This window comes from Ceratotherium simum, chromosome 22 (assembly GCF_057802395.1).
Source record: "Ceratotherium simum simum isolate JZ-2026a chromosome 22, ASM5780239v1, whole genome shotgun sequence".
Taxonomy (NCBI): domain Eukaryota; kingdom Metazoa; phylum Chordata; class Mammalia; order Perissodactyla; family Rhinocerotidae; genus Ceratotherium; species Ceratotherium simum.
Genome location: NC_141921.1, coordinates 22,411,811 through 22,436,160, shown reverse-complemented (window position 1 = coordinate 22,436,160; position 24,350 = coordinate 22,411,811). Strand labels below are relative to the sequence as shown.

Genomic DNA, 24,350 nt, shown 5'->3' with positions numbered 1-24,350 from the left:
CCGCCAGTAGCGGAGCATGTGCACTTAACTGCTAAGCCACGGGGCTGGCCCACTGCTATTCATTCTGTTTCTTTGATGATAGAAGATTAATTGCATAGGTGATCCTGAGCTTAATAGACACCCATTGAATAAGTTCTCAGGAGAAGATACCATAAGTTGCCCACACTGGGGATATTGTGAGGAACAAGTTCCAAATGAACGGCCCTTCAGCTTGCTGTTAATTTTCCCTGGAACATCCAGAAGCAAAGGGATTTGTTCTCCAAAGGTCATGACCTTAGAATATGACCTTTTCTTGCTTCTCTATGCCTCTTCAGTGCAGCACATCTACATATAGCCAGTAAAGGTATAAAACACTTTATTGTTCTGTGTAGGAAGATATCTGATTACTTATTACTAATAGCAAGAAAATACAATCAGTGGTGAAATCTGTTTGCTCTCAGAGAAGTTCCTAAATATCTCCCTCCTACCACTCTGGGGTTGTAGCTAAACATAGCTTCTGGTGTGAACTCACACCTGCTGAATGCCAGGCAGTTTACATACACTTATTTAATTCCCATGGCGGTCTTGTGGGGTGTAGGTCACTTTTGGAAGATTGAGTGAGTATCTTATCCAGTTAATGAGTGGAGGAGCCAAGATTTGAACTCAGTTCTTTTTTGGTGCCAAAGCCATTACTTACTATGGTACCTGGTCCAGTATTATAAAGTGACTCGAGGGTTCTGTCCATTTGGGACAGGGCATTTTATTGTTTTTTATTTTTTATTTTTATTTTTTTTTATGTAAAAGAAAGTTTATAATTGTTTACTTAGTTTTTACTTACAAATTAAGGTTTCTTTTCTTTTCTTTTTTTTTTTTAATTTTTTGTTTATTGCAGTAACATTGGTTTATAACATTGTAAAAATTTCAGGTGTACATCATTGTACTTCTATTTCTGCATAGATTACATCATGTTCACCACCAAAATACTAATTACAACCCATCACCACACACATGTACCGAATTATCCCTTTCACCCTCCTCCCTCCCCCCTTCCCCTCTGGTAACCACCAATCCAATCTCGGGACAGGGCATTTTAGACTGAATATGCTTCAGCATGTTCCTTCACTTAACACCTACCTTTATGCCCAACTTGGAGTAACATTATATTATGGAAAACACTGAATAAAACCTGGATTCTAGTCCTAGCTTGGTTGCTTACTGTGTGTTGGATAATCCTGTATTCTGTGTGCACATTGTTCTCTTTCCATCAAACAGGGATTTTCTAGTTATCTATGTACTTTTTTTTATGCTAAGGAAGATTCACCCTGAGCTAACGCCTGTTGCCAATCCTCTTTTTTTTTTTTTTAATTTTTTTTTTGTGAGGAAGATCAGCCCTGAGCTAACATCCATGCTAATCCTCCTCTTTTTTCACTGAGGAATACCGGCTCTGAGCTAACATTTATTGCCAATCCTCCTCCTTTTTTTTTTTCCCCCAAAGCCCCAGTAGATAGTTGCATGTCATGGTTGCACATCCTTCTAGTTGCCATATGTGGAACGTGGCCTCAGCATGGCCAGAGAAGCAGTGCATCGGTGCGCGCCCAGGCTCCAAACCCGGGCCGCCAGCAGCGGAGCGCGTGCACTTAACTGCTAAGCCACGGGGCCGGCCCGCCAATCCTCTTTTTTTGCTTGAGGAAGATTCACCCTGAGCTAACATTTGTGCCAGTCTTCCTCTATTTTGTATGTGGGTCCCTGCCACAGCATGGCTGGTGAGTGGCGTAGGTCCGCGCCTGGGATCCGAATCTGTGAACCTGGGCAGCCGAAGCAGAGCATGCCAAACTTAACCACTGTGCCATGGGGCTGGCCCCATATCTATCTCCTTTTGTCTTCATAACTGCTAGACCTGAACCCCTGTCTTTTTTTTTTTTAAAAAAAACTTTTTGTTTGAGAATAGTCTATGATGAAATTGCAATGATAATACAAAATTCCTGGATAAGCTTGCTACGGCTACTGTAACAAAGTACCACAAACTAGGTGGCTTTAACAACAGCAATTTATTGTCCTACAGTAATTTGATCTGGAGGCTAAAGGTTCAGAAATCAAGGTGTTGGCAGGATTAGTTCCTTCTGAAACCTGTGAGGTAAGGATCTGTTCAGGCCTCTCTCTTTGGCTTGTCGATGGCCATCTTCTCCCTGTTCACATCCTCCCTCTGCATATCTGTCTCTATGTCCAGATTTCTCCTTGTTGTAAGGACACCAGTCATATATCTCTGTTAAGGTCCTATCTCCAAATGAGGTCACATTCTGAGGTATTTGGGGTTAAGACTTCAACATATAAATTTTGGGGGTAGGAGGACACAGTTAATCTCAACAGTTCCTATATTCCCCATGCCCAAGTTCCTGTATTATTAACATCTTATATTAGTGTGGTACATCTGTCACAATTAATGAACCAATATTGATACATTTTAATTAAAATGTTATCCCTATTTTTAACACATAAGAAAACTTCAGTTCAAAGAGGGAATGTGGCTTGGAAAAGATCTCCCAACTAGTGACCTCCTTTCTGACTTTACTCTGGTGCAAGCAAAAGAAAACTTCCAAAGTCACATTATGAGCCTGAAGAGATTAAAAAATAATTTTCTACAACAGGACAAAGACCTTGTCTTTCTTCTTCACTGCATCTAGCATAATGCATGGCACGGAGTAAGTGTTCAATAAATTCTGATAGCATGATCAGAAGAATGCTCTTAGTACTTATTGGACCGTGGTGTTTTTGGAGAATATACTCACACCCATCTTACCAAAGTAACGAGATTATGAAACTCGCTTTAATGAGAAAGCAAAACTTTTTGAAAAATTATGAAATGATTGTATATTTACCTTTCCAGTAAGCACCTCTTAGTGCAACGTCCTGTTTGTGTTTGTAAACCCCAACCTACTACCTATCCTGAAACTTTAGAAGTTAAGTTGTATGTCCAGTATTATCCACATTTAACAAAAGAATAAACTGAAATTTACAGAGATTATTACATTCTTAAAGTCCCCCAGAACTCCTCTCTTATTCCAGGTCACTTCCTTTTGCTATGAAGTTATTAGATAAACTGTATACTTATAACACAGGGTGCCAGCAAATGAAGTTGAGTTTACCACCTACATACTTGTTATTCCTTCAGAATACCTCTAGGAGGCATACTTACAATAAAAGAAATAGGTGCATAAAACTTTTTGCATGCCTTTTATTTATTTTTATTTTTATTTTTTATAATTTTATTTATTTATTTATTTTTCCCCCAAAACTCCAGTAGATAGTTGTATGTCATAGTTGCACATCCTTCTAGTTACTGTATGTGGGACGCGGCCTCAGCATGGCCGGAGAAGCGGTACGTCGGTGCGCACCTAGGATCCGAACCCGGGCCGCCAGCAGCGGAGCGCGTGCTCTTAACCGCTAAGCCACCGGGCCAGCCCTGCATGCCTTTTATTTTACTAGATTTTTTTCAAGCTGGCAACTTGAGCCCTAGGTTCATTATTTGTGTGTATTTTTCAGAATTTTCAAGCACTGATTGATTAAATTATGTTGCTTTATGTGAATATTCAATATCCCAGCTAAATTATGTTGCTTTATGTGAATATTCAATATCCCAGCTGTCTGAAGACTTCTTTATGTTTTAATTTCTGATTGGGGGAGATACAGCAGTTTAGTTGTTTCCCAGCAAAGATTTGTCATTGTGATCTTAAATTATTTAATATTTTCTCTGGTGTTAAAAACGTAAAGACAAAAGCTTTATGAAACTCTGATTCCTGTGTGGAAATCAGGCTTGAAATAATTAGTGATCCTTTGCATGCTATATTCTGTACTATATGGAAAATACATATCTCATTGAATTTTTCCTACCTTTCCAAGTTATTGAGAAGTAATGTGGTCCTGTTCCTTTAAAAAGTGAAAGATGGAAGAGGGGTGGAGTTTGCCATGTCATTGGGAACAGAAACTAATTCACTCACTGAAGAGCAAGAGTGAAATGTGACCTCCTGCTGGCTCTCTGGTGGAAAGAAGCTAGCAGCAGTGTCTGTCACCCTCACAGGATTATACTATAACAGAGCCCCGACTCGTTCTGGGAGCTCATCTTTCCCAAGTGAGGTGGTCTGCCTGAATTTGGTGTAGCTGGATTGCCCCCAGTGCAAGTGATGAGTTTAAGTACAGTCAGAAGGTAAGTGGCCAAGTCCCTGGTCAGCTCATACTATTTTCAGGCAGATTGGCTAGTTTTTATGAAGGAGTAGAATATGATAGGAATCTTAAATGATTTCTTCTAGAGTAAATTTCAGAGTTGATGGGATGGAGGTGGAGGGATGGTTCTTTTTTGAAAGCAAAAAGTGTAACCCTTACCGTTTAATTCCATTTTTAGGACATGGCTGAAGTAGGGATGAGGAATGTCCTGCTCAGTTTGTGCAACTTTTAAGTTTTTCATCAGTGATAGAGCTATTCCAAACCCTCATTTTATTGATGAAAAAACAGGCACAGAGAGGTAAAAACACTTGCCCCAAATAGGGGTTTCTGGGTTTATTAGGAGCATTAGTTTGGTTTTGGTTCATTTCTTTCATTTAAGGTATTTGAACACTTGCTTGGTGCCAGTGATCCCACCCGCCCCCGCCCCCTCCCAGTTTTTCATTGCTCACGAGTGGCATTGAAAAAGATGAGTTCTGCCCTTGCCCAGGGGTCTTGATATTTTTGGGCAGGACAGGGCAGGAAAGAGAGAAGGAAGAAGGTCAGTTTGCAATAGCCAAACAGGAGGCTAAAGTAACATCTCTTGTTTATTAGTTGATGACTGATGCCTGGGCTTGAAAGGAGGGAGGTCAGGAAGACTTTCTTTCTGAAGTAGGATGGGCTCCCTGCTGGATAGACAGGAACCCAGAGTCCCCACACCACCCACGGAATACAGGGCATCTAGTTGCTTTTGGAGACAAGCTCTGTCAGCACAGGTCAGAAGCCACCCAAAGCATCAAAAGTAAGTAGCAATACTGTTAGAAAAGAATTACTCTTTTTCCTCAAGTTTGAAGTAGCAGTAAAAAGTCATCATTGTTTTTCTCTTTTTTTGCTATTAGTTTGGTATGAATTTTCTGAGACAGATAACTTAGGTGCTACTATTTGCCATCCAGAGTAATACTCGGCCTAGAAAAGGGAGAACAGAGATTGACTTTTGGAGACTTGGAATTGAACTTTTGTGGATAAGAGCTGGCCGAGTACTTCCCACATTGGCAGTATTCTTGACTTAGGGGAAAAAAGCTCTGTTATTTATTTATTTATTTATTTATCACAGAAAATAGACATTTACTTTTCACAGTTCTGGAGACTGGCAAGTCCAAAATTGAGGTGCTGGCAAATTTGGTTCCTAGTGTGAGCCCTCTTCTTAGCTTCCCTTCTTGTCTCACACGGCAGAGCTCTTTTATTTATTTTTAAATATTTTTTTGGTGAGGAGGATTGGCCCTGAGCTAACGTTTATTGCCAATCTTCCTCTTTTTACTTGAGGAAGATTGTCCCTGAGCAAACATCTGTGCCAGTTTTCCTCTGTTTTGTATGTGGGACACTGCCACAGCATGGCTTGATGAGTGGTGCATAGGTCCATGCCTGGGATCCAAACCAGCAAACCCTGGGCCGCCAAAGTGGAGCATGCGAACTTAACCGCTACGCCACCGGGCTGGCCCCTCTTTTATTTTTGTAAATAATCCATGTGTACTTGTATGCGAGGCTTGCCATTCCTTAATTGCTGTGCTTTTAAACTGCTTCAGAGCTTACTCTCAGTTACTGAGAGCTTACTCTTCTTACTAAGAAGTTTCTCAGGGAAACTTCTTAATGCTCACTTAGAACAATTATCCATGTGACCATGAATAGCTAACACGAGTTAGTTTTTTTATGTAGTGAAAACAATCACAGAGTTGGGCCTTTTGTTTCTGCAGTTACCCTGATATAAGAACCAAGGGCCAGATACTGTTTCTCTGAAGGTGTGGGCTTTACTGGCTGTCCTTAACCCTCTAGTTTCTGAACACAGAGGGGTCCCTGTGCTGAATTGTTTCTGTGAAGTTTGCCGAGCTGGTTCCTCCTTTGAATTCTCTTTCCAGCCCAATAGCAACTTTTAGGAAGGAGAGTTGAGAATTTTTGTAAAGAATCCCATTGTTAGAATTAAGTGAACTAAAATATGTGCTTTCATTAATAAAAGAGGTATTTTCAGGGAAGTCAATAGTAAGGCTAGCACAAAAAGTATGTTGGTAGAAAATTACCATGTCAGATATTTCCCCAAATACCAAACAGTTAAAGTGAGCTCACAATTTTTACAGTGGATTTTGGACTCCATAGAGTTAGAATTAGAAGCCTTAGCTTTTTTGGGTTGCTAATCAAAAAGTGTAGTTTATTAGTGTGTATTTTCTCCCCTCTCGTGGTAATTTCCTCAGCTGTTGTGAAGTATTTACATTTCTAAAAACAGCCCACAGTGGGAATGGTATTTTGAACTACTCATGTCCTGTAATTAGGAGATAGTTTAAGGTTGCACTTTGGAATTTACTTGTAATGTATTTGAACTTAAATCGGAGTGATTGTTACTTGCTGATAAATGATTCTCCCTTTAGTCTTATTTGCAGAGCACAAATAGAGAAGCATGTAGAGGTGAGACATTTGGGTCCCTTTATTGCATGTCAGGGTTTTTTTTTTTTTTTTTAATGGAGGTATAATTGACAATAACATATTAGTGTCAGGTGTACAACATAATGATTTGATATTTATATGTGTGGGTCTTTTTTTTTTTTTTTTTTTTTTGTGAGGAATATCAGCCCTGAGCTAAAATCCATGCCAATCCTCCTCTTTTTGTTGAGGAAGACTGGCCCTGGGCTAACATCTGTGCCCATCTTCCTCCACTTCATATGGGACACCGCCACAGCATGGCCTGACAAGCGGTGCATCGGTGTGCGCCGGGGGATCCAAACCTGGGCCGCGAGCTGCGGAGTGCGGGCACTTAACTGCTACGCCACGGGGCAGGCCCCATGGTTTTTTTTTTTTTTTTTTTGGTGAGGAGATCAGCCCTGTGCTAACATCTGCCAATCCTCCTCTTTTTTTTGCTGAGGAAGACTGGCCCTGGGCTAACATCTGTGCCCATCTTCCTCCACTTTGTATGGGACGCCGCCACAGCATGGCTTGCCAAGCAGTGCGTTGGTGCGCGCCCGGGATCCGAACTGGCAAACCTTGCGCTGCCAGAAGCGGAGCGCGCGCACTGAACCGCTTGCGCCACCGGGCCGGCCCCACCATGGGTTTTTTAATATAAGTAATCTCTGGGTTTTTTTAGGGAAAAGATATGGGAAAATAGCTGCAGAGACTGACTATATCCACCCAAACTTGTTATATCCACCCAAACTTGTTAGGATTTTGACCATAAATAGAGCCCGCCTGCAGAGAGTTGATAATTTTTGAAGCTGGATGATGGGTACACTTGAATTCCTTACACTGTTTGTTCTTTTCTAATTTGCATTGTTTGACTCAACACTTCCATAATTAAAAACATTTAAAAAAAATTGAATCCAGTTGGCTATAAATCTGGCCTTTTCTTAACCCTCTTTTAAAGTCATAAAAGAGCAAAACAACTCCATTATAATAAGGTTTCCCAAAATAGACTTTGAGTAATTAAAATGCAGTTTTATTTATTTAGAGTCATGGAAAAATTACCATTTTAGATTTTTTAAATATCTCAGAAGAATGTAGGTAGATGTTGATTCCACATTAAAGATAAAAAAATCAATGTCAGCAACTTTTTAAAAAAATAATGGGGGGAAGTCACCTGTAAAATGACTAGCTAAAAAAATTATATATAAGAAGCAAGTGCTCCCATCCTGTCTGCCCCATTTCATGTCTCTCCGTCGTCCTGCCCCTTTCCCCTTCATATCTTCCTTCCTATTCTGCAGAAGTAACCCTTGTTAACGGTTTGCTGCATGTGCTTATATAGGTATGTCTTATATGTACATCTGTACCTACATATTACACATTTTTAAAGCAAGTTTTGCCAAATTCCGTAGAATTCAGTGTTTAAAGTTTAAGAATTTTAGTAGTAAACTGCAGAATAATTTTGATTTTATAACATAGGCAAGGGCAAGCTTTTTATTATATCTTTAAATTGTTTAAGCAATAAAATTGCCATTCTCCCTAAAGGAACCCCTACCCCCTTTCAGGAAGGTGCTTAGTGCCCTTGTGGGTATTCTCCTTATAAATTTTAAGACCTCAGAATTGAAATTAGTGTTATATTTACTTATTTATTTAATATTTTAAGGGAGCCATTTAGTAGAGTAAATGTCAGAAAGGGGTCTCTGATTTGATTCTTTCAGGGAAATGGGGGGAGGGTGAATCCTTGGCAGAGTGTTACCCTGAGATACCTACAGCTGCCCTTGATTCTGTTTCCCTCTTTCTTTCCCTCTTTGACTCAGGAGAGGATGATCTCCAGAGAAAAGCATAGAACAGTAAACATGTTTAATATTTCACCTGAGCTCTGCTTTCCCACCCCTGACTATCCAGAGGCATACAGAGCACAAATCAGGCCCACTGCTTTGCCTACAACCCTTTGTGAATGGTGGATTTCTTTCTTGGTATTTTTGCATCTCTCTCTTTATCTTAGTCATTATATGTCTTGTGCACTAGGAATTTTCTATTTCTTGCCTTTAATGACTGTTGAAAGCATGGCTATGTTGACTGGACTTTGTGGCAGTGGAATTTCACTCTAACTTGGCACTAGTAAATGAAGTGTGAGTGTCTCGCTAACACTGAGATCAGTTTGACCTTCTGTGCCTTTGAGTAAGATGTAGAAGAGATGAGAATGACCTCAGCTTCTAGTTTAGCTGGAGTGTTTATGATTAGAGCTGTGGTACATACTAAATTTCCTGGACAGTATTATTAATGTTTGATGAACTGATCTTTTATTATTTCTGCTTGTGTGATGAAGAGAACGGAGAATGAAGAGGAAGTTTGAAAGAGCCTGTTCATTTAGCAAATACCAAGTGTCCACTCTGTGGCTAAGCGCTGTGCAGAGTACTGAAGATAAAATGGAGAACAAATCAGACATGATCTTTGACCAGTTCATTTTGTAGCCTCCTGGGTTTGGTGTCCTGAATTGTTAAACTTAATTTAGTTAGTGCTCATGTATTACCTAATAGTTGTCAAATGTAGTGCCATCTGATCTGGAAAAGTGTACTGTCCTCTTGGCAGAGGAGAGTTAGTCCTGGGGCCTGGGCAAGGGAGGGAGTACAGGCACGTGGGGTCAGTCCTCAGGAGCTTTGCCCATTCTTTTAAAGTTATGTTAGAGATCTATAAACAGGGGAGACTAATTTTAGGACTTATTTTATTTTATTTTATTTATTATTATTTTTTTTAAAGATTTTATTTATTCACTTTTTTCCCCCCAAAGCCCCAGCAGATAGTTGTATGTCATAGGTTCACATCCTTCTAGTTGCTGTACGTGGGACTCAGCCTCGCGCTGGACGGAGAAGCGGTGCCTTGGGGCGCGCCCGGGATCCGAACCCGGGCCGCCAGCATCAGAGCGCGCGCACTTAACCGCTAAGCCACGGAGCTGGCCCAGGACTTATTTTAAAAGCAAGTGTTACGTGATAACAGTTGAAAATCAATTAATGGAATACGCCATATCAGTAGAAGAAAGGACCAAAACCACATAATCATCTCAGTAGACACAATAAAAACATTTGGAAAAAAATCCATCACAGTTTCGTAATAAAAATATTCAGCAAACTAGGAGTAGGAGGAAACCTCCTCAATCTGGTCATAGACATCTATGAAAAACCTGCACCTATCATTGTACTGAAAGGTAGGAGGAAGCTCTGTAGCAGAGAATCCTCCCAGAAGGGGGCTGGTGTAGAGCTGCCCCTCTGGCGACTGTCTTTCCGGGCAAGGGCTGTTTTTTAATCCTTGTCATTATGTTCATGTTTCTTGTTATTAGTCTCTCGTTACATGAAGCTCTTTGTTCTCTGCAACTGGCTGTAGTTTTCCTAGTTTAGGCTCTCTAGAATATCGACAGCAGAAACATTCCTGCTGTCTTTGGCAAGGGACTTTTTTTTGCACTGAAAGTTCTGAGACAGGTTTCAGGCAGAGCCTGTTTCCATTTTTTGCATATTGTGAGTTAGAGATAGGCGTGGGAGAAGAGAGCTGTTGGCTGCTTTAGTTAAGCATCTCAGCTTTGCTGGTTTAAGAACCAAATTCAGAGATAATTATACTTCAGAGATTTTTTTTTTTTTTTTTAACTGAGCAAATTCACAAGAGACTGGTGGATGGAGTATAACATGGCGGGGGGTAGCCCATAAAGTAATGGTGAATCACCAGCATAATGTCGGAAAGATCATTGTGAATTCTGGGCTTAACTAGCTGTGGAACTTTGGGGACAACTTACCTAACTCCTTAAGTCCTGGTTTCCTCTTCTGTAAAACAGGTACAGAACTTAGTACTTAATACAGTTTGTGTATATAAAATAATATTGAAGGTTCTAGCTCCTTATCTGGCACATCTTAGTAAATGTTAGCAGTTGTTTGTTTTTTTTTTTTTTTTTTAAGACTGTAGAGACTTTATCTCCCCCCCCCCCGCCCCCAAGCCCCAGTAGATAGTTGTATGTCATAGTTGCACATCCTTCTAGTTGCTGTATGTGGGACGTGGCCTCAGCATGGCTGGAGAAGTGATGCGTTGGTGCGCACCTGGGATCCGAACCCAGGCCACCAGTAGCAGAGCGCACGCACCTAACCGCTAAACCACGGGGCAGCCCAGCAGTTGTTATTGATAAAGTGCCAAAGAATCAATTTCCGATGGATACGTATCCAGCAGGAAAGCCGGTATTTGCCTAGGACAGTCTTTTCTGGTAGGCAGGTCCATCCAGAGACTGAATTCTTAGAAGGATGTTTGATGAAATATTCTAGATATAGAACAAGAGGAGCTAGATGTTTTTAAGGAGTAAATCCATCAAATCATGGTAGCTGAATTGTCCTACTTGAGGAAGTGATGTATCCTGGCCTTTCAGGATAGTCTGAATTTAAAATCCTTTTCCCCATTGTCAACATAAATATCCTGTAAACTTTACATTGCTAGATACAAATGTCACACCCCCACCTCCAGCCTATCTCAGCCAGAATCAGGGCAAAAATCTTTTGTTGGACTATTTGTTAACTTGTAGGTTTGAGCTCAATGGTCCCCCTACTTCTAGGTGGGTATTTTTCCTTAGGTAATTGTTATGGGTCATTAAATCATAGCCACCTCTTTCTGTGAACCTGAAGATACAAATTCTTATGCTTCAGTTTTGCCCTTTGAATATTTATTCATTACTAAGACTTGTGTGTTTATAAACTCATGTCATAGATGTCACACATTTTCGTATTTCAGTGTATCTTATGGTATTTACATCTTAAATTAGGGACTTACCTAAAGGATTCTAAGTTTTTAAAAATGATTTTTTAAAATTAATCCTTTGTTTATTTATTTATATTTGATGAGGAAGATTGGCTCAGAGCTAACATCTGTTACCAATCTTCCTCTTTTTGCTTGAGGAAGCAAAGACTGTGCCAGTCTTCGTCTCCTTTGTATATGGCGTGCCACCACAGCATGGCTTGATGAGCTGTGTGTAGGTCCACACCCGGGACCCAAACCCGTGAACCCTGGGCCACCGAAGTGGAGCACGTGACCTTAACCACTACACCACTGGGCCGGCCCCAGGATTCTAAGTCTTATGCTGAGATTTTGGCATTTCTTTTTGGAGGGTTATTTTTTGGAAGATTTCCGGGGGTGATTGTTCTTATTCATTGTTTTGACCATTACAGTAGTACCCCTTTATCTGTAGGGGATATGTTCCATGAACCCCAGTGGATGCCTGAAACCACGGATAGTACCGAACTCTATATATACTATGTTTTTTCGTATACGTACGTACCTATGATAAAGTTTAATGTATAAATTAGGCACAGTAAGAGATTAACAACAGCGTCTCTTTGGTATATCTGAATTGCCAGCATCACTACTCTTGGAGTTTGGGGCCATTATTAAGTAAATAAGGGTTATTTGAACACAAGCCGTGCCATACTCTTAGTGGATCTAATAACCGAGACAACTATTAAGTGGCTAGGCTACTAAGTGACTAACCGCAGATAGTATATACAGCGTGGATACTCTGGACGGACCGGGATGGTGCAAGCTTTCTTCACACTACTCAGAATAGCGTGCACTTTAAAACTTCTGAATTGTTTATTTTCCATTAAATATATTCAGACCATGGTTGACCGCGGGTAACTGAAACCACGGAAAGCGAAACTGCAGATAATGGAGGACTACTGTAGTTTCCTTTTAGAGGGTGATATTTATTCATCTGTCCTGTCCTGAAATTCTCTAGGCTTAGATCTTATTTGGGTCCTATAATCCAAATTAAACATTAAAATAAATGTTATTCCTCCTGCTTTCTTGAATTAACACTTGGCTTTTCTGTCATGAATCCTTGGAGTAAGAATTAGTAATCAAAGTTTCATGATGTTAATACATTCTGATAACCTAAGAAAATAAGATGAAGGCACCTCTGTATGCTGCACTGGTGTAGGGAAGCAGTTGGTACTACTAGAAAAAGAGGCTGGTGTTTATCAAGAGGATACCTAGTACTTTGGTCTTAACATGTTTGTAATGTGGACATTGATATGAGAGTTAACACCATAAAAAATGCTCTGAATATGCTCTTTAAGGTACATGAGATCTCTTGAAGAAATTGAATATCCTGTGAGATAGTAAGTTTGGTATTAATGGGAATGAGAAAAGAAGAAGAGTAGTTTGCTCAGCAGAGCTCTGTACAGACATTAATTTACAGCAGTGAAGCCATTCAGAACGGTTTAGGGGTAGATAGCCAGAGATCAAACTGTTCACCATAGGCATTCGTTCCCTGGCCCAACTCAATTTCCATATCCTTCCATGGCTTCAGAGAGCTTTAAAGGATTTAGTTTTGAATTGATTTTACATATTAGGAATGCTTTGGGTCTATTTTATGTTACTGTTTTGTTTTCAGGTTATAGTATGTTTGCCTTACATTTTTATTTGCTTGACTAGTAAATCCTTTTTCTATAAAAATAAACAGCTAAGTCTTCTCTGAGAAGATCTTTTTGAATATGAACCTAGTATTTATGGACTGAAGGACAGTTGTGTAGTTCATATGTAGCTTGAACATGTGGCAAACTAGAAAATACTCCCAAAATGTTTATTCTGGTCAATTCAGCAGACTCCTGCCATGTGCCAAGCACCATGCTAGCATAGTCACTAGGGGCACTAAGAAGAAACTGCAGTCTGGAATGAGAAGGGAGAAGGAGTAATTTAATTCTTCCTTATCTTTGCGAGTTATTAATTTGGAGAAGCTTACTTTGGCCTTCTCTGTCAATATTATCCCTTTTTCTTGGAGTTGAAAAGATCTGTGTTTTTAATGATATAAAAGCCATGTCATTATATCTCTTAAGACTTTTGTTTAGTTTTAAGTAAAATGCGTCTCTTCCAAGAGCTGTCTTCTTCCAAGGACCATTGATCTGGTTGTAATTAGACAAGTGGTTTGGGTAGAAAGGCTTGGGCTTTGAAAAGGGTGATGGGCTTGGAAACTGTCCTCTCAAGTGGCTCTGCAGAACAGCTTGAAAATGAACCCCCTTGCTCCAAGTGTATCTGAAATGATTTCAAAAGGCTGTTTGAAATTCTGTTCTTGGGTTTTAAGTAAAAGGGGGGGAAAAAGAAATAGAACAACAGTTGTATAAAGACAAGATGGAGGAGGAGGACATCTTGCAGCTGCAGAAGGATTTATGAGAAGGGACCTCAGGGCTTAGTGACTGAGCTCACACTGACTCAACACGTGGTGTGGCTGCCAGAAAGGTAAATTTTAGGATGCAGTAATAGTGTCTAAATAGTTCTGTATTAGGCCACGTTTGGAGAATTACATTAAGTTCTGAGTATCCCAGTGAAGGAAGACAAACTGATTCAGGGGCAAACAGGTAGTATTGTAGATATGAAACTACGTCATCTGAAGAATGTGGGAAAGCTGAGGATATTTGGATCATACCAGGCCCTTGACTAGGAGTTTAGGAACTAGGTCCTATATTTCTGCATCCTAACATGCCAAGCACGTAATAGATGGTAAGTATTGAGCAGTACTTGTTCAGTTGGTGGATTCTTTTATAATGCTGGTGTAGGAACATGGCTACCTTACCTTAATTGTGAGAAGAATTTTTTTTATCCAAAATAGTTATGTTTGAGGGGACTTTTTTTTTTTTTTTTTTTTTTGTGAGGACGATTAGCTCTGAGCTAGTATCTGTTGCCAATCCTCCTGTTTTTGCTGCGGAATATTGGCCCTGAGCTAACATCCGTGCCCATCTTCCTCTAGTTTATATGGGATGCCACCACAGCATGGCTCTATAAGAGGTGCACAAGTCCACCCACGCCCGGGATCTAGACCTGCGAACCCTGGGCCGCCAAAGCGGAGCACGTGAACTTAACCACCCCGCCGCCGGGCTGACCCCTGAGTGGATGTGTTTTTACCTGAGGCACATTTCATAGCCATGAGCTGTCATGTTATGCCATAGTTCTTCTGTAGAGACTGGACTTTTTCATAATATTCTCAATGAAACAGCATCTCCAGGAAGAGTGGGCAGTGTTAAAGAAGCAGAACTTTGTTTTGGGAAAATTTTAGTTTGAACAAAAACCAAATGCTAGGTACTTGTAACATGTAAAAGGTACTAAATTGATTTCCAAGTTGGTATTTGTCTTTTTCATTTCCCAATATATTTTTAGAATATGGACATGGAAGAAATGTTATAAATAGGAAAAAGTATGTGTAATCACAATGAAGTCTAAAAGTCTTCAAAATAGAATTGAGAGTTGTTTTAAATGAATTTTGGTAATTTGATCAGATGGCTTTAGTTATGATTGTGCTTACCTAATACTAAAATGTATATATATTTTAATATATTTATGTATATCAAGAGAAAAAACTTCATGTCTTTTGGACACTCCTTTCCCCTTTCTTTTCATGTGACTTGCTCTTTCTTTGTCTTCAGGTGACAGCTTAAATGCCACCTCTTGGCCATCTTATCTAAATAAGTCACTGCCACAGTGCATAAATTTGCCAACATTATGTGCTTTTTGTCTTCGTCCTAGCGCTTACCAGAATTTGTCATTACATATTGTCTACCTGCACCTCTAGATTATAAGCCCCCTGAAGGCAGCACTAAGTCTACTTTAATTTACCATTGTTTATCTGCTGTCTAGAGTCCTCTTGAATGAGTTAAGTAATTGTTTGATTTATTTCCTGCTGTGGTTTTATATCTGTGGTTTTATATCATCCAGAGTTATTCCACTTAATTCTCAAGGTATAATGATGTTTTTTTGTGTGTGTGTGTGAGGAAAATCAGCCCTGAGCTAACATCCATGCCAATCCTCCTCTTTTTGCTGAGGAAGAGCAGCCCTGAGCTAACATCTATTGCCAGTCCTCCTTCTTTTTTTCCCCAAAGCCCCAGGAGATAGTTGCACGTCATAGTTGCACAACCTTCTAGCTGCTGTACGTGGGACGCGGCCTCAGCATGGCTGGAGAAGCGGTGCGTCGGCGCGCGCCCGGGATCCGAACCCGGGCCGCCAGCAGCGGAGCGCGCGCACTGAACCGCTAAGCCACGGGGTCGGCCCCTGAAACTAATTTTAAAAACATCATTATAGGGCCGGATTGGCATGGATGTTAGCTCAGGGCTGATTTTCCTCACACACACACAAAAAAAGATCTTAAAATGGAGAGATCATCCTGGATTGTCAAGGTGGGCACGATGTCGTCACAAGGGTCCTTATAAGAGAGAAGGGAATGTATGAAGACAGCAGCAGAGACAGAGATTTGAAGATGCTTTGCTACTGGCTTTGAAGATGGAGGAACGGCCACAAGCCCAGGAATGCAGCTCTAGAAGCTGAAAAGGCAGGAAACAGATTCTTCCTTAGAACCTCCAGAACAAATGCAAGCCCTGCCAGCACTTTGGTTTTAGCCCCTGTAAGACCCATTTTGAACTTCTGACCTCCAACTGTAAGATAATAAAATAGTCGTCTTCTAAGCCACACACACACACACACACACCCCGCCAAAGAAAGAAAGAAAGATGAGATTTCTGCTGGTAGAGAGCTTACATTCTAGTTGGATAAAGATGGAATAACAAAAAAGTAAACAAGATAGTTTCAAGTACTGAATTTAGGGCTCTGAAGAAAAAAAACAAGGTACTGGACTAGACCTGGGAGAATGACTGGGTGACTACTTTTGATGGGTGGCCGGGCAAACCTCTGAGGAGATAGCTTTTGAGCCGAGATCTGAACAACAGGAAAATCTGAGAGGTAGGGGAAGGTGATAGAATAAGCCCTGGAGTTTTGGTCTGGTTTGGTTATTAACTAGTTTTGTGATCTTTGATTCCTTACTCTTCCTGGTCTTTGATAGACACATGCTATAGCACTTCAAGTGTTTGCTCCTTGGAAGATGCCCAAAGTTCTAGTAGGGTGTAAAGGAGAGTAAGTGAAAAGGGTTGATAGTGCCCTTTGCTGACCAAACCCAGCAATCACTTGTGGGGACAACTCTGAGGCTCTCTGTTCATTCCTGTGGAGGAGGAGGGAAAGGGGAAGATGATTTTGTTTTTTCGTGGGAAAATGGTCCTAAAAGAAGGTTGATTCTTGATGCTAAAGAAGAGCTAGAAGAAAGAGGCAGTTCTTCATTTTATATATTACTTTAGTCCTCTGTTTATGGATTAATACCCTGTATTTTACAGGATGTAGTACATGCTGTCATGGTATTAGAATATTTGAGAATACTCTCTTATGCTTTTTAAACCTTTTCCTTGGAAGTAAATATTAAGGGTATGCCTCATGGCTTCAAGGTTGAGGGAGTAGAGAAATAGTCAGATGTGCTGTATACTCTGTATAACCAAGATATCATTGCATAGGGTTTCTTCTGTTAGAACTGGGAAACCTGTCTCAGGTCATTTCAGTACTTTTATTAACAGCTAACTTAGTTCACAAATCTTGTCTGCTTATTGGGAAGAGATTGTGTGTACCAAATCATTGATAGCTCTCCTCATTTTTGTCAATGTTTCATAGTGTTCTGCAGTTGGAGTTTCATATCAGGTTTTCCATTTGCTGCTGTGGCTTGGTCTCCTAGGGATTGTACTGCTTAGAAATCCTCTTTGATGAAAGAGCAAAGAGTCATTTTTTTTTTTAATCAGTCATTTTGTCTGTTTTTTTTAAAATAAATTGTTTCTAGGTGTCCAGAGAAGTTCAAGTTTGCAAAGGAACTCACTCAGTTGTTTGAATCTATTTTCTTACATTAGGTGTAATTGAAGAGTGACCCTCTCTTCTCAGAGATGTCAAAAACAAACAAATCCAAGTCTGGATCTCGCTCTTCTCGGTCAAGATCTGCGTCAAGATCTCGTTCTCGTTCATTTTCAAAGTCTCGGTCCCGAAGTCGATCTGTCTCTCGTTCGAGGAAGCGCAGGCTGAGGTAAGGGGGTGTGATTGTATGTTGAGATAATTATTGCAGTGGTCCCTGTGGGTCTTTGAAGATCTTCTGTTAGACTTTTTCTGTGTCAAGTGGAGTGGGAGGTTGGCTTGAGGTGGAGGGTTGGGCTGTAAGATATTCCACGTCTCTTCAAACGCTCCAAATCTAAATCAGCTTTGATTGCCGTGCTGTGTGCCTAATTCCTTTTCTCCTCTGCCAGCACATTCTGTTTCTCATCCACTTTGGAAGAAAGAGCATTTTATTTTTATTTGATCTGCTTGCTTCAAATCTCTACACCTGATTATTTTTCACTGAAGTATTTTTAGAGGCTTGGACCAAAGTTTATTTTCATCATCAGCAAAGAAAGGATAGCTAAGAGGGTTAATAGTATGATCAACATTGCAAGGAAAGGAAGCTTTAACCCAGTAAAATAATTAAACCTTAAAAAACTTGCCAGGAGTCATTTGTATACACCTGGGGTGCCAATTACTAACAAGCTGCATCTATTTAGTAAAAGGCATCCTAAAACTATCTAAAAATCACTATTGTAGACATGAGTTTGTCTTACTAAATTCTTTTGAATTTATTGCCAATGTTCTTTAATTCAGTCAGTTTTCATACCTTTAGGTGGATTTCCCTATTTCAGTTATGTCTTGGAATAGGATGCCAAACCTCCAATGTTTTTTCCTCTTTTGATGTGTTGTGAGTTTGTTTTTTCATTCTTTAAAACTGTTTTAATTTTCTTTTGTGAGTAGATAAGAACCTTTCAGTAGATAGAAGTTTCTCTATTTAGGGAAATATTGCTGTGTTTAAATACCAAAAGGGAATTTTTGCCCAATTTCATTCTTTTTGTCAGAATTGCACTGGGCAAGGAGATAATTTCTCAGTTTTGCCCACTTGGGACCCCTGCTGTTTATTTCAGATGATCCTTTTCCTAAGTGAATTGGTGATGAAATTTAAAATAAACCTCAGGAAAAGTTGTCGTTAAGCTTTATTCTTGATGGTTTCCATCGTCCTATAGTACTTCTAAAAGAGTCTATTAAACAAATAGTTGGTGGAATTTTTTTTTTCCTCTTCCCAACAAGAACAAGTTAATTGTTTTTTTTTGGTGAGGGAGCTTGGTCCCTGAGCTAACCTCTGTTGCCAATCTTCCTCTTTTTGCTGAGGAAGATTAGCCCTGAGCTAATAATAATCATGCCCATCTTCCTCTATTTGGATGTGGGACGCCGCCACAGCATGGCTTGATGAGCGGTGAGTAGGTCCACACCTGGGATCCAAACATGCGAACCCTGGGCCGCTGAAGCAGAGCACGTGAACTTAACCACTATGCCACTGGGCCGGCCCCAGAAGTTAATTCTTCAATGAATTCTGTGAGAAGCCTGCCTGAAAATTAATTTCAGACTAGAGGTTGAACAAAAAGTAGCTGTGCATAAATATTGATGACTCCAGTATAAGGTAGAATAGGAAGTTATAAACTTTGATTTTTTTCCTCCAACAAAAGTAACACTAGATTTTTTTTTTTTTTTTTTAAAGATAACATACCTTGAGGCTAACCCGTCCTAGCTTTTTTCTCTCTCCCATGTTTCTTGGGCATGCATTTTCTTTTTCTTTTTTTTTTTTTGTTGTGAGGAACATTAGCCCTGAGCCAACATCCAATGCCAATCCTCCTCTTTTTGCGGAGGAAGACCAGCCCCGGGCCAACATCCATGCCCATCTTCCTCTGCCCTACATGGGACGCCGCCACAGCATGGCCTGACAAGCGGTGCACCAGTCTGCGCCCAGGATCCGAACCTGCGAACCCCAGGCCACTGAAGTGGAGCGCAAGAACTCAACTGCTGTGCCACCGGGCCGGCCCCGGGCGTGCATCTTCATACCAAACTTTGTTCAAGCCCTAGGCTAGAGTCTGTCTGTTGCCCAATTGTGTCAGAGTCTACATAGTAAAATTTTATCCCACTTTCTCACCCCGCAAGAAAAGAAGAGGGAAAACCCACTGAATATATTTATATTACCTCAGGAAGTTGCTGTCAAGGCCATGGGACTGAGCAGTCTTAGTACCTCCTGCCTTGTACCCGGAGTCTTTTGATTTGGGCCTTTTAAACCTCAGTTTTAGCTCATTTGGTTCTGAAAGGTAACCTGCTAGAGGCTATACAACCAAAACAGAGACAATTGAACTGATACAAACCACACTGAAAAATGGTCACCATCTCTAAAGTTTTTATGACAGCTGGGATTCTGGGCAGATCTGTTGGGACAGATCTCTTCTTCTCATTCTGAAAATCATTTGGCATGGTCGTTGACTTAGCAAATGAGGGAAAAACATCTCAGGCAGGCAATATGTGCTGGGGTAGGTCTAGAGCCACTTTATGTGCTATCTTATACCTAGAAGATTGTTATTTTGGAGGAATTTCTCCACTGGAACATGTTTTTATACTTAATTCTAGTCTGACTTCTCTGTTTTTTTAGAAACAGATAAATTTGCCACTGGATGTTTAATTTTTATTTCTGGCTTATCTGTTTTACGGTTTTTTTTTTCTTTTGTTTTCCTTCTCCTACAAGGAAAGTATACTATCCAGAGAGTTTGAGAAACCATGCCTTTAAATTAAGTTAACTGCTGAGTTCTACAGAATTGGAGAGAATTGATTGTTTCCTTGTATTTCACAGACTGTATCCTTTTAAGTGACTTCTTGTAAATAACTTCATTTGCAATCTGCAGAGACTCATGTTCCTGCATCTGTGCAGTGACTGCGGGTTTTGGATGCAGTATGCCACAGGGCCCTCACTAGTAATTGGTGACAGAAGCAACAGTAGCCTCTGAGGATGGGAACATGAGTTAAACTCTCCTTAGTGCTCGTCTGCATCACCTCCCTCAAGTATAGCCCTTTAATCGGGTATTCAGTTTCATAGCCTGCATCTGCCTCTCCCTTCTTCTTTTCTTATATTGTTACTGTTTTCAAATGAAAAGTGTAGAAGGTAAGTTTTTGGTTTTTTAAAATTGTACTTAAATAGCAACCATTAACAGCCAGCAGTGTGATGTATCTTTGTCGGTTGCTGTTGTTCTTGGGGTAAAGACCTTGAGCACTATGGGTAGTTAGTGGTGGAAAACCAGTCCCACTTTATCTTCTTTAGATTAAATTAAATGTAAGTTTCTTTTTAAAAATACCATTTTGTTAGGTTGTTAAAACCTGTCACATTTGCTAAATAGAGTTATTTATAAAACAAACAAGCAACCAAACCGCATCCTTTCCCAGTCAGGCCTGACATGAGAAGGCCTGCTGATTAGCTGAAGGGTTTTTATTCTATATGTAAAGAAAATATTTTTGGAAAGAGTTTTTTAGTAATTTTTACATGTTTCTAGGTAACTACTTAGGAGTAGAGGTTAATGTTAATGATCTGTATTGTAGTGGACAAGACAAGTGGTGTCCAAGAACACTAGTGGAGTTTTACACCAACAAATATAGTTTTTGGCTTTTTGATGGAAACAAAACACCCTGTCTTGACAAGCCTGGCATTCATGAACATGTAATTTTTACAAAGTTAGGTAACTGTGGAATCCCTGGGGTTCTGGAAATATACCTTTGCTAAATTAGAGTTCTATATTGTTAAATGAAGAAGAACACAACACTAGGCTTTAGGTTGACTTGAAAGATGTGCAACTGGGGGGATTGTTTTTGTAGTACCCCTTCGCTAACCTGTGGGTTTGGGTGTCCTGTGGTCAGATGGTGCCCTCTTGTGGCACTTAGGTGAGATTTGTAGTTTAGCCACAGACACTTGACGTTCTAAATGGTGAGACCATTTCCAGGTCCCCAGTAAAAAACCAATATTTATGTCCTTTGCTGATCCAATTTCAGTTAAAGTTCTTTTAAGCTTTATTTTTATTTTTATTTTTTTTTGTGAGGAAGATCAGCCCTGAGCTAACATCTGCCAGTCCTCCTCTTTTTGCCAAGGAAGACTGGCCCTGGGCTAACATCCATGCCCATCTTCCTCCACTTTATATGGGATGCTGCCACAGCATGGCTTGCCAAGTGGTGTGTCGGTGCGCACCTGGGATCCCAACCAGCGAACCCCGGGCCGCCACAGCGGAGCGCGCGCACTTAACCACTTGCGCCACCGGGCCGGCCCTCTTTTAAGCTTTAAACAGATGCATTCTCCAAGTTCCTGTTGAAGTGTTCTTTGGTTTAGGTCTGTTGTAACTGTGTTTTTACAACCCCAGATCTTAGTGGCATCTAAGAAATTAGCCCTGCCCAAAACAGAGAGGGCTGAGTAGAATGGGGAGTAGAGATGATAACAGCATAGGGGCCAGAGGACTTGAGTAGTTCCCTGTCTGGATACCACAGCTTGCAGTTCTTGGACCTGTAAAATCCCCTGCGTCTCTGAAACTATAAGCAATTACTATACTGTATTAAAATGGTCTTTGTTTAGTTTACTGCCTTAAGAACATTTTGATATTCTTTCAGTTACTAGAAATACATTGTCTTCATTGAAATTGTGTTACAGTATTAATGAAGCAATCTCGGTGTCACATTTGTTAAAGTGATTCTTATTTATATGTTTGTACTTAATATGGGCCTTAAGCAGAAGTATTAAATATATAAGCTTGTGCCTTTAAAAACAAAACTGAAAATAAATGATACATAAGAGCAGGGATTTAAAAATGTTTCCTCTTTGTTGGCAGGTTTTTCTTGAATAAAAATGCTTGTGTCAAAAATTCAAACGTTTCTCCCCTCTTCGTCCCCCTTTTCAGTTCTAGGTCTCGTTCCAGATCATATTCTCCAGCTCATAACAGAGAGAGAAATCACCCAAGAGTATATCAGAATCGGGATTTCCGAGGTCACAACAGAGGCTATAGAAGGCCCTATTATTTCCGTGGGCGCAACAGAGGCTTTTATCCCTGGGGCCAGTATAACCGAGGAGGCTATGGAAACTACCGTTCAAATTGGCAGAATTACCGGCAAGCATACAGTCCGCGTCGGGGCCGTTCCAGATCCCGGTCCCCAAAGAGAAGGTCCCCTTCACCAAGGTCCAGGAGCCATTCTAGAAACTCCGATAAGTCTTCCTCTGACAGGTCAAGGCGGTCCTCATCCTCTCGTTCTTCCTCCAACCACAGCCGAGTTGAATCTTCTAAGCGCAAGTCTGCGAAGGAGAAAAAGTCCTCTTCCAAGGATAGCCGGCCATCTCAGGCTGCTGGGGATAACCAGGGAGACGAGGCCAAGGAGCAGACGTTCTCTGGAGGCCCCTCTCAAGATACAAAAGCATCTGAGAGCTCGAAGCCATGGCCAGATGCCACTACATACAGTGCTGGTTCTGCATCACGGGCCTCGGCAGTTTCTGAGCTGAGTCCTCGGGAGCGAAGCCCTGCTCTCAAAAGCCCCCTCCAGTCTGTGGTGGTGAGGCGGCGGTCACCCCGTCCTAGCCCGGTGCCAAAACCTAGCCCTCCACTTTCCAGCACATCCCAGATGGGCTCAACTCTGCAAAGTGGTGCTGGGTACCAGGCTGGGACACACCAAGGTCAGTTTGACCATGGTTCTGGGTCCTTGAGTCCATCCAAAAAGAGCCCTGTGGGTAAGAGTCCACCGGCCACTGGCTCCACGTATGGCTCATCTCAGAAGGAAGAGGCTGCTGCTTCAGGAGGAGCAGCCTATACAAAGAGGCAAGTGTCTTGTTTCCCCTGCCTGGTTGTGTTTTTCTCTCACCAGCTGGCGGTTTAATTGTAATGTGATCTAAGTTAGAGCTCTGATTAGTGGTAATGAGGTAACCCCCATTTCCTAGACTTTTCATTAGCGGACTTGAAAAGCATCACCCAAGGAAACCTTTTGCTTAACTCTGGCTTTCCTACCTTCCTGAGTTTGTATTGCAGCATAAAGTTTCTTTAGACTACTCTGCAATGATGTTTTCACATTTAAAATTTGCCTTGGATTCTACCAGTGTAAGCCAGAGAACAGTAGAGATTTGTGGGTCGGCTATCAAAAAAATATGGTCTTTGCCAAAGTGAAAGGCCATTGGAGCTGTTAGACCCTCTAGGACCCACCAGCTACTGTGATCGATCTGCATCAGCACATCATGGTGAAGAGCTGCACCCTCACAGCCTCCAGTTGAGGAGACTGGGCAGAATGGGAAAGTCCAAGGCTTAGTCCAGGAAGGCCTTATTTTAAAATCACAAGGTGGGTGTATGTCCCAGTAGAAGCCAATCAGGCTGCGTGTTAGGAGAGGATGTGACAGTGCTTCCGTCTTTCTACCCTGGGGGACATGGTGAGTTGGAACCTGAATCTTGGTTTTTGTGGTTGGATGGATTGGGATGGCAGAGACCTAACGGGGAAGTTGCATTGGGACCAGGTTGTCAGGAGGGACTTAGCTGGGCAGGTGGTTTCCCTTGTTCTTTCTTTTCTCTTATGAGCATGTTCTTTGATGCCCTGCTGACCTTTGATTCTTCTTTGCCATATTAATACAACTATAACTCGATTAGACGTTCTCCATCAATGGTACAAATGAGGTGTTCAGAATCTGTACTTTCCAGCCTTCAGTAAGGCTACTTTAAATATGAGTTTTGTTCCTTGCCAGGACTCTGAATCTCATTAGACAACTTGGGCATGAGTTCTGCTTTACCATGAGAAAGAGTAGGATGATTTTGTCCCCTCCCCCCAATTAACATGTATTTTGTTTTTATTTGTGTTCACAGTATATTTCATATTTAGATCTTCTAGGTGACTTGAAGCAAATTTGAAGTCTCTTTTGAGACTTGTATTTCCAAATGTGAGTTGTATAAAAGCAAAACAGTCCAAGGTTGAACATTCTGTGTTAACTTTGCTGAAAGATTTTAAGTGACTGAGTGAAGGTTGGATAAGAC

At 40.9% G+C, this 24,350-nt stretch overlaps 1 protein-coding gene across 5 annotated transcripts in view; it reads left to right on the top strand.

The window, feature by feature from the left end:
* The window catches only part of THRAP3 (thyroid hormone receptor associated protein 3), a 75,200-nt gene that overhangs the window by 37,030 nt on the left and 13,820 nt on the right, over positions 1 to 24,350 (top strand). For all 5 annotated transcript variants that reach the window (XM_087446276.1, XM_087446279.1, XM_004425953.3 and 2 more), the window contains exons 3-4: positions 17,343 to 17,512; positions 22,251 to 23,156. In XM_087446276.1, the coding sequence (XP_087302402.1) occupies positions 17,376 to 17,512; positions 22,251 to 23,156 (1,043 nt within the window). In that variant the 5' untranslated portion in view covers positions 17,343 to 17,375. The remainder of the gene's footprint in view (positions 1 to 17,342; positions 17,513 to 22,250; positions 23,157 to 24,350) is intronic.